The sequence below is a fragment of the Eublepharis macularius genome, chromosome 11 (genome assembly GCF_028583425.1).
Source record: "Eublepharis macularius isolate TG4126 chromosome 11, MPM_Emac_v1.0, whole genome shotgun sequence".
Taxonomy (NCBI): domain Eukaryota; kingdom Metazoa; phylum Chordata; class Lepidosauria; order Squamata; family Eublepharidae; genus Eublepharis; species Eublepharis macularius.
Genome location: NC_072800.1, coordinates 37396107 through 37407326, shown reverse-complemented (window position 1 = coordinate 37407326; position 11220 = coordinate 37396107). Strand labels below are relative to the sequence as shown.

The following is an 11220-nucleotide window of genomic DNA, read 5'->3' as shown; positions in this document are numbered from 1 at the left end:
GGTGGGGTCATAGAATTGCTGTCTATTTGCCACTAAAGATGCATCTCACATTGTATCTGAGGCTCCCTTTGCTCCTGTAGGACGCCTAGAAACAGTGTGGGATGCAGTCCTGGCATTGTGTGGGAACTGCAGAATACACTGGAAGAAAGTTTAACTAGGATTGTGCAGTTTGGTTCGGAAACTGGATTAAAATACCAAATTTTGGCTGTTTCGGTGAAATCCAGGTATTCCAAATTAAAAAAGGAATTCTGAATATTTACCAAATTAATTTGGTCAAATTTGGCCATTGTTTCCTATGGGAAAATTATAACTAACTTGAAAGAGTTGAAGGAGAAAGAGAATAATCTTGGCCTTTTATTGTCTTTCCATTTTCTGTATTTGGTTGAATAGGATGAACATATGTATCCTAGTATAACTCTGCTTACACTTCTAATGTGTCATCATGCTAGAAAATGTGGGTTAAAAATAGGGATGTGCACAAAAAAAAAGGGTAAATCTGATTGATTTTTTTTTACTGAATCTGAGAAAAAATTGGCATTCTCTGATTTCCAAATTGATTTTCTAATTCGATTCTGCTGTTTCTGAAAATTGCCCCCTGGCGTCCAATCTTTATGAAACTTTGGGGGATGGATCTTTAGAGGATAGTCCAAGAGTAGGTTCCTTCCAAATTTTGTGAAGTCTGGTTAAAAATGACCCACCCCAGCCCTCCGATATTTTTTCCCCATAGGGAATAATGGGTGACTATTACCAAATTTTTTGGAAATACACAAGAGAAATAGTACATTTTTCTTTTGGCCTGGTTGAATCCACTGCTATTAAATTACTTGTGCTCTCACAGCTAAACTAGTTGCTACTATTCAACTCTTGGAACTGTCTGGTTGTTTTATAAAATATACAATCATTTTATTTTAATCAGTCACAATGTGACTTGGTTTGCATATTTAAGGCACACTGCTTCATTCTCCCCTCTTTTGTGGAGGGAACACATTGTAAGTGTGGTGTTCACACACAGCATTTGTAAGATCACTGTGGGTGAGTCAAGTGACGTTTTCTCCCTGCCATCACAGCTCCCAATTGTCAGCAATTATTCTAGTGATCATTAAATTTTGAATCTTGCCACAAGTTCTGTGCCAGTGCAATTTTGCTTACATCTCATGATCAAAAGTGACGTTACTTTTAACTCAATAATGGCCGAGTGGAAAATCTAAACAGCAGAAACAATAAGGCCACACGCATGTAGAGGTCTGCCAACTCACAAGTAAGCTTCAAATTACATTTTTCGGATTTCGTCAACCAACTAAGTTACATTTCTAAGGGAAAGAGGATTGCCATCAAAGAGCTGAATATCATTATACACATATGATCAAGTTGCACTATGGAAGAGAACAGTGTGTGCGTGTGTTGTTAAAAGATGTATGCAAAAACCTCTTAACAAACTCGGCTGTGCAGTGCAGAATCAGGAACTGTAAAATTGAGTTATTTATGCTGCACCAAACATAAGCACTATTGGACTGGGAGGAAAAAAAGGGAGATTGGGAAGACATATTCAGGAGAAATGCCACACCAACTTTAAATCAAGACAGCAATTTTGTTTCCATATGCTGACAACATGCAGAGAATAAATTCAGAAATAAACATAAGATAGAACTGGATTTTCTTGATGTGGGTGTATTGATTCCATTCTGAGATAAACTACATATTCTTACATTATATATTTACTCTGAAGATTTCACAGCCTAGTAAACGGGATCCCTCTCTAGTTACTAATTTCTAAAAACCAATGCTGAGTTGCTGGGCAACGATCCCCTCCAGCCTGGAAGCACTCGCCCAAGCTTCTAGAGCCTGTGAAGGATGGCTGGGATTATTCAGTGGTGAAGGAAAAGAAATCTACAGATGCTCAGATGCACTGTTACTTTGCATATTCTGGAGCCAAGATTTCTTCAAATAAGTATTGGATTCAAATGCCAGTGTTTTGAGAATCATTTACATGTGGAGTTGTTTGGTTTGTCACAGTGACTAAAGTTGTGATGGCTTCTTCATCAATGATATCAATTTACACAAATATTTAGTAGTTGTTTTTGGTAGAATTTATACACCTTTTAAAAATGTTCCTCTGTAATTGAGCATACTTATTTATTTGAAAATGTCAGTTCCGTTTGACAACCAAATGTAGGCGGGAGTAATTTATTTATTTAATTATAAATACATTTGATGTTTTAAACTTTGTTTCAGTTTAGTTACATGTAAGTTTTTTGAGGGTGGAGATAGTTCTCCTGTTGGCATACTTACTAAGCTATGCAAGATTATGCCAACAGTATTTATTGCACAGCATACAAGGTTTGTGCTTGGTGCTAAGAAAATGAAATGCCTTGTTTTAAGTATGCATTTCCTCTCATGTAGTACGAGTATTAATTTTTCTTCTATTGTTCAGGAACAGTAACTACCAACACTTCAAAATGTTAGTATTTACTTTGAAACACTGAATAACTAGGGCCTGACATACCTGAAAGAATGCTTGTGTCCTTATATCTCATAGTGATCTTTGATTCTGATCTAGACACAAACCACTTGGAATGTCTGAGTGAAGGAATGGAGAACAGCTTTCTCAGTGGTGGCTCCACAACACTCCCTTTCCCTGAAAGGGAGAAAGAACACATTCTAAAACCTATGCTAGGTTTTTTCTGTTTGGGTGGTTGTGTGGCTACAGTTAAGTTTAATACACTTTACATTAGCAAACTTATTATGTTTTATCTTTCATTTTTAACTATATTAATACGTTGCTACTTTTATGTTTCCCTCCCCTTCAGCTGCTTCTGTAGGATTTAACTATAGATCTTATTTAGAAATCAAACTATTACTGTTAAAACATCTTCGTGTTAAAACAAATGTGTTCATTCAATAATTGTTGAAGCTTCACACCAGCAGAGGGAAAAAATATCTGCCTGTATTTTTGTTTTCTGGTTAGAAAGACACACGTTCTAAAGAACTACAGTATGTAACAAATACGATGAAAATCATTTATTTGGATCCTGTATTCTATCAGAATACAGAGGTTAGATACCAAAACCCCTCCTTGCACTAATGCCATGAATATACAAATATGTGGTTTTAAAACACCAACATAGTTTGTTAAATTATACCTATGGGTTGAATTATAACCGGAATTACAATAGTAGATGTTACTTACCACATCCGTAGTATAAACTCATGCACATCTTAAATGCACATCAAAATGTTCGCTCTGTGTTTACAATGTAGTAATCTGTTCAAAGGTACAATTTGTGTCATGCATTTGATTAGAAACAAATTTTTATTGGATTTGTCTTCCATAAAATTGCTCATGGTCAGGTTATGCATTTGTTCAGGAAAGTAAGATTTTTATGGTTGCAAATATTTTGAAAGCACTGTTTTAGCTTTCTTGTCTATCATGTAGTTACAAAACCACCCATGGTCTCCCAAAAAGTAACATTTGAGTGTTTGGATGAGTTTTTTCCTGGAGAATTTAGCAGTGATCAAATTTTTCTAAAGGCTATGTGAAATGCAAAGAAAAAAAAGTCCTAAAGCAGATCATTAATTTTTCAAGCAGTATGTTTTTTGGTTCTCAGAACACAGAAATTCTGCAATGCAGAGAAGCGTCAACGGTAGTGAAAGTTTTTAAAGCAACCTTTCAAGTATACTATAGCATCACTTTACATTTTCAGAATCAAATGTACTTGCCAGGATTTAAAGATTCATGTCTCACGTGTCACTGCTTTGAACAAGCATAAGTTTCAAAAACAAACAGTCATATGGCAACTTGTCAGTTGTTCAAAAGGAAAAGAAACTCACTTGTAACATGTAAAACTTGTGGAGATCCCTAAAAATAGTTTCCCCCCCTCATAATTTATATCTTGCTGTAGTAAAGAAACAAACCCCCATAAACTCATTTAGAAAAGTTAATTAAAAGCACTAGTCCAAGAAGAGCACCTATGTCTCTGTACAAAACTGTTCATCATAAAAAGTGTGGAATCGTGTGTAGAACACTGCACTGAACATAAACAGAATTTAGCCTAAATGAATGTACAGTTTCATACACAATTATGTCTACAAGACATAATTAGGAAAGAAACCATTAATAACTGTCTTCCAGGATTGGCAAATCTGCTGAACTAGCCTAGAAGGCAACTTATTAAAAAGGCATGATTGAAACAAATGCTGCCTTTGACAGAAGCAAAATATTCTGTGTGCTTTAAGTGCACTGAGGATCTATTTAGATCCATATGCTGTGAATAAATAGTTTATTAAGGGATTACAGATTCTATTATCTACCCCCCAAACAGTATATAAATAAGGCTGATCTACATATAAAGAAATCTCTCAAGACCATTATCCTGTACACTCTGAAGGCAACTTTTGTTGCTTTCTTAATATAACCACACGAGAAAGGCATATGTTCTTTGGCGTTTTTCACAAATTTCCCATACAGGAACATCCCCCTTATTACATTTCCCAAATGGCTTTTTTGGTGTCCCATGTTTATTCATTAAGCTCAAGAGTTTAAAAAGTACTCTGAGGCTGACTAGGGGGTCCTCAAGAGTGTAACAAATTGTTCTGATGATTTCATCCAAATAATGAATTCAGGATAGTTTGTAGTCATATTCCAAATGAGGTGTTAAGTTTTATTTTGAGTTAGTTTATTGATGGTGCACAAAAGAACAACGATTGATTGCTTTCCCACAAAACTAGCAAATCCTCCCCTTTGAGGTTAATCTGTAAAATGGCATCAAACTAAAAAGATCGATATAAATTAAGTGCCCGCCTGTGTTGCATATCAGCTTTCCAATTCTTCAAGCAGCTTTCTGCATTACAAATTATTAAGTGGACAGTTTTGATTTTACAGAATTACAGTGACTTTTAAACAAAATCCAGGCATTAAGATACTCCTGTATGCCACATTATACTGTGAACAGCAGTCTTACACGACGTGATATAATTTTCCATTTGTACAGTTCCCTTTTACAAAGTTGGGCAACACAAAAGACATCAACTGCTTGTCCTTCTCTGAAAGTGTTTCACCTTCCTAGTCCCAGTCACTGAAGGAAGAGGCAGAGGCAAGTTTAAATTATCCCAAAAAATTGAATACATGGCTATATTTGGTGTCTTCAAGATGCTTCACCTTCTGTAGGGGATGTTGGAGAGGCCAGATCTGGTTTTCGTGACATTCTGTCCAATTCAGCTTGAACATCTGTTAAGACAGGCTTCTGGCCTACATAAAATTAACATTAAAACTTTGCTATGAGTTGTGCATTTTCAAACTAAAATAAATACAATTTGTTTCAACAATAAGGCAACTACAAATGGTATACTTAATATTCACCATGAAGTACAAGCTGTGCATTTGTATTCTCCATAAGACATAACACAGAAGTGTCAAACTCAAAATGTATTCAGAAATATGTCTGAAGTGTGATTAACAGCACAATTCTAAAGAAGCTTTGCTGGGAGTAAGACCCATTGGACAGACCCAGGTAGGTAGGTAGGGAGGTAGGGAGAGAGAGAGAGAGAGAGAGAGAGAGAGAGAGAGAGAGAGAGAGACTGACTGCAACCAAGAGATCTGGTTGTCGGTTAACATACCATACACAAGGTATTCTCTTGTTTAAAATTGTATGCAATATTTCTAAATATAACATTATCAACATAATTTTAGAAATACACACCATTATAAAACTAAATATAGAGATAGCTCCTCCATCTTCAGAGGTGTGGCAGTCCTCTTGTAGGACAAGGAATGCACACGGAAGGCTCACTTGCTTGAATGTAGACCGACAGCAAAATCTCTTTCCAAATAGGAAGCTTATGTTTTTTCCCCTACCGCATTTTTTCAAAGCAAGCAGTTTCCCTTATGCTTTCACAGGTAGCACATTTGTAAATGCTAGATTCCAAGTACCTGTCTCACCAACCTGCAGCGCTGCCTTAAGATCAGAGTTTCTTATCCTGTGTTTGTCTTGCAATGCTGATGCTGGATCAGAGGGTGGTGTACTTGAGAGTTAAAGACACGTGCAACCACCCCATTATTCTTTGCTATTCATCTCCACTCAGAAACCTTTTAAAGCTTCTTCTTTCTTTAGATCATCTGAGACCTAAAGCATGCCCAGTGGGGGGGGGGGGTATATTCCCCACATGTAGTGATTCTTCTCTACAGATGCCTAACACACCTGATTTTGAGTGGACTCAGCAAACTAGGAAACACACATTTGCTGAGGCAGTGTGTAGTTTCTTTACCCTTATTCACTACTATAAGAGCTGCATCTTTTGAAGCATTACAATGCAAAAATAACACACCTACCAAATATCTTGGGACACATTACACAAGGAAGTGACTTTGCTAAGTAAGTCTGCAACTCAGGCACCAAAAGCAAGCAAAGGAACCTGTGCTGTTAAGTGCGCCAAGGGCTGCTGCTGGGAGAAAAGTTCCCCTTCCACATGTGTCTGTAACACATTGGCATATGCCGTGTTGGGATCTGCCCTGCACACACAGTTTTCAGTAGTAGTGTGTTTTGTTTAGTGCACACAACACCAAACTAGTTTAGTATTATGGTTAGTAAATTAAGCACATTGAAAAGTTTGCATGTTTTAAATTTGACTATTGTTAAAGGGGGAGGAGGGGAGAAGCCAGGCAGCATTTTAGGGTTGCGGCTCTCTGCCTGTTGTGCCTTGTACTTGTCTCTGCCAGAAATCCATCCAGAATTCCACTTAATGTGCTGCAGTGGAGAGCCCGTGTTTCATTCCTTCAGTTCCCAGCCAAGATGGCAACATCATGCCTATCAAAATGTGGCTTCCAGCTCCAGTCCTTCGGAGTTTCCCACTGAATCCTTTATGAATTAGTATGAGAGAGAAGGCCAACTAAAGAAACATTTCTCTCAAAACTCTGTAAAACCCACTCCTCCTCCTCTTTGGATCTGATACTCCCACTACTCTGATAAACTCTGGATCTGATAAACCTACTCCTCCTCCTCTTTGGATCTGATGCTGGAAATCTACTGGACCCAATCTTGCTCTTCTACTACAGACCAATACAGCTACCCACCTAACACTGTTAAATTTTTAATAACTGGGGGGAAAGAGAGAGGGGGACGGTGGTCAGAGCTTATGACTGGCAACATTTATGGACCCCTGCTGTCAGACATTTTAGATACAGTGTAGTTTACATCAGGCTGCATCCTGATCCAACAATAGGAAGCCCCACTCCTGCTCCCAGGATTTTTACATAGTAGTTCATGGATCAAGTTATGTATATCCCCAAATTCCTTAGACAGCACATATCAAATGTTTGGCAAAATGGTGGAACTGAATCCAACTCTTGTCTTTCCCATTCAAAAGCTAACTGATACCATTAAAGGGAAGAAAGAACAGCCCTCATTCCTGGTATTCAGACATCCTCATGCACAGCAATGTGAAATACATAAAGTAGCATGTAATCTAGCATGCACAATAATCTGTAGACTGGATCCCTGGATCCCTTCCAACTGTTATGATACAATGATGGGGAAATAAGAACAACAAAGACTACAACTGCTAAATAGTAACTAAACATCAAAGAGCCTTTTTTTGATACTTTATATTTAATAACATGAACTTGTTTGTTCAAAACAAAACCATATGTAATTGCAAATTATCCTGTTTTTCCCTATTCAATCCAATAGCAACAAAAAAGCTCTTACCTGACTTTTTTGCTGATGGTGGCAAGTTGCTACCACCACCACCTCCAGTGACCCCTACTCCTCCAGGACTACCAACACTACCACCAGGTCCCCCTGGTGAGCCAGTTTTCTTACTCAGCAAACTGTTGAAGAAGTTGGCCAGAACTCCTTCACTTGTAGCCCCAGCTAAAAAGTAGTAAACAAACGTGTTTTTCCAACTGTGTTGACAACATGATAACATTCAATACATTTTTTTTTAAGCCCATTATATTTAGGCCATTTTTCTCTCTTACAGGTGTAATGTACACGGCAAGCATACCACAAAGTGTACTATAAAAGATGAATCAGTACTTTAGAACCAGAGTGGCTTTCCCCCACTAAAAACTACATAGTGCTAAGTAAGCTCAATAGTAATGGGGTAAAAGGACAAGTCCTCGTGTGGATCAAAAACTGGCTAATGAATAGGAAACAGAGTGAGTATAAATGGGCAATATTCACAGTGGAGGGTGATAAGCAGTGGGGTACCACAGGGCTCAGTATTGGGTCCGGTGCTTTTAACTTGTTCATTAATGATTTGGAGTTGGGAGTAATCTGTGAAGTGGCTAAATTTGTGGATGACACTAAATTGTTCAGGATGGTGAGAACCAAGGAGGATTGTGAGGCACTCCAAAGGGATCTGTCGAGGCTGAGCGAGTGGGAATCAATGTGGCAAATGAGGTTCAACGTGGCCAAGTGCAAAGTAATGCACATTGGGGCCAAAAAGCCCAAATATAAATACACAATGATGGGGTCCAAACTGACAGAGACTGACCAAGAGAGATCTTGGAGTGGTGGTAGATAACTCACTGAAAATGTTGATACAGTGTGCGACAGCAATAAAAAAGGCCAACGCTATGCTGGTGATTATTAGGAAGGGAATTGAAAACAAATTAGCTAGTATCATAATGCTCCTGTATGAATCAATGGTACGGCCTCATTTGGAATACTGTGTACAATTCTGGTCACCACACCTCAAAAAAAATATTATAGCACTCGAAAAAGAGCAGAAAAGGGCAACTAGAATGATTAAAGGGATGGAACACTTCCCCTATGAAGAAAGGTTAAAGCGCTTGGGGCTCTTTAGCTTGGAGAAATGACAACTGAAGGGTGACATAATAGAGGTTTACAAGATTATGCATGGGATAGAGAAGGTAGAGAAAGAAGTATTTTTCTCCCTTTCTCATAATACAAGAACTCGAGGGCACTCAAATTGCTGAGCAGTCTGGTTAGAACGGATAAAAGGAAGTACTTCTTCTCCCAAAGAGTGATTAACACATGGAGTTCACTGCCACAGGAAGTGGTGGCAGCTTCAAGCATAGACAGCTTCAAGAGGGGATTGGATAAACATATGGAGCAGAGGTACATCAGTGGCTATTAGCCACAAGGTATAGATGGAACTCTCTGTCTAGGACAGTGATGCTCTGTATTCTTGGTGTTTGGGGGTGGGGGCAATCAGTGGGAGGGCTTCTAGTGTCCCTTCCCCACTGGCAGACCTCCTGATGACACCTGGTTTTTTGGCCACTGGGTGACACAGAGTGTTGGACTAGATGGGCCATTGGCCTGATCCAATATGGCTTCTCTTATGTTCTTATGTAGTGATGATTGTAATCAACCATCAAATGTTTCTCCTCATATACGGTCATACTCATAAATACCAAATTATTGAATTTCATCTAATTCACAAAGACAGTTCCTAATTTGGAAAGAAATTCTGTTTCATTGTTTCAAAATTATGACAGCTCTCAGCTGACTGAAACTTGAGCAATCTCTTCTTAGTCGGAAATTAACATATTTAGCAAGTTACATGCCAGACAGAAAGGAACAAACATTTTTGAGAAGGAGCAGTAAAAGCTACATCTACCACTGGAAGATCATAAGACTCTGTATTCTTGTAGCATTTTACCTTTCATACTAGGATCAATTTTTTTGGATCCAGCAGGGATGGGAGTAACACTGGCAACATTGGAGGTTACTGATCTGTTTGGTGTCCTTGGGGATCCTCCCGGAACTCTTGGTGAAGTATCCTGTATGGAATTTGAAGAGAGTGAAGTACTGAAGCTAAATACTATTCCTCTCAAACCAAAAAAATCATACATTAAAGTTACACGATACACTCATAACAAGAAGTTTTTAAACAAAAAATAGCTCTTTTAATTCAAAGTAAATGTTACTTGTGAGAATCACAGAGCAGTGATTCTCAAACTTAAAGTAGGACCCTCTTTTCTAAGCAAACTCTTTGTAGGACCTACTTATCAATTAGCCCCACACTATTCTCCCCCCTCCCAACATAAACTTCAATTATGTCATATTAGTTTACAAGTAAAAAGTATTTTTTTGTATTTTACTTTTCATTTATAGTTTTTGTAAACATACAGCATTGCTGAAATGCAATCTGTTGATCATGGCCATTTCACATGTTACAAAAAACGGAAACCCAAATCTGCCTTCAATCCTCCCCAAACCAACTTTGATCTATTAATCCAGAACTGAATATACTGTTTAAGGCTTAATATTTATTACTAACCACTGGTCTTCCAGCTGCAGTAGGTGGTTGTTTTGCTAACAAAGACTGCAAAACAAAATAGAATATACATTTTGAGGATTTTGATAGAGTTGACTATACATTCCAAATGTCTAATTCAATCCATTAGAGTTTTAACGAAAAAGCGAGTGTATACAAATTGCTCATTACCTGCTGCTTCATAAGAAATACTTGGTCATCTTCTGCTACTATCTCTTTCTCATGTACAAACTGTAATAAGAAAAACAAAAGCATTTAAAAGAAGTGTCCAAGAATTTTTTTTTAGAATAATCTGGGTTTCCCAGAACAAGTAGATGATAATCAAAACATTTCAACATTAGAAGGCAGAGACTCTCCATAGGACAACTGTCTTAAGTGGAAGCAGCCCAGCACCATTTCTTCGTGTCCTGCTTATGGGATTCCAGGAAGAATCAGGCAGGCTACAGTTGGAAATACAGTGCTAGGCAATTCAGACCCAGCAGGACTCCTCTTGTGTTCAAACAGATGTTGTCATATTTCTCAGGCCTTTGAATTAGCAAAATGGACACTACTGCTGCTGCTTTCGTTTGATTTATTTTGTTAGATGTTTTAGCTGATTTGAAATCTTTTTTGTAGTTAAAAGGTAAACAAGTGTGTGTATAAGAAATAAATAAACATGCTTAAGTTAGCTATGAAATACAACTAGTGCATTTGTCCCATATGTCAACCAACAGGCAAGAACAAACTGAAAACACAACCTTACATTTCTCCTTATTTAAATCACCAGAGATTTTAATCATGTTTTTCATTCTTCCTAAAACCTAGTTCCTAGTGAATAGCTTATACCATCCCATATGAAAGCTGAAGACTACTGTGGGGCTTCCCCAGTTTGGAAGATGCATGTAAATTGTGATGGTACACTACCGACACTGTTATAGCAGTCTGCCCAGGGCACATGAGTTAGGTGTATCCTCTTGTGACGTTTCAAAGTGGAAACCTTGT

The 11220-nt window shown here is 37.9% G+C and overlaps 1 protein-coding gene across 1 annotated transcript in view; it reads right to left on the bottom strand.

The window, feature by feature from the left end:
- Positions 1-4632: 4632 nt before the first annotated feature.
- DYNC1LI1 (dynein cytoplasmic 1 light intermediate chain 1) overlaps positions 4633-11220 on the bottom strand; it is a 30978-nt gene continuing 24390 nt past the window's right edge. Inside the window, exons 9-13 of the mRNA XM_054992026.1 lie at positions 10411-10470; positions 10243-10287; positions 9622-9742; positions 7701-7865; positions 4633-5245 (exon numbers count right to left, since the gene is read on the bottom strand). Coding sequence (XP_054848001.1) covers positions 5142-5245; positions 7701-7865; positions 9622-9742; positions 10243-10287; positions 10411-10470 — 495 coding nt within the window. The 3' untranslated portion in view covers positions 4633-5141. The remainder of the gene's footprint in view (positions 5246-7700; positions 7866-9621; positions 9743-10242; positions 10288-10410; positions 10471-11220) is intronic.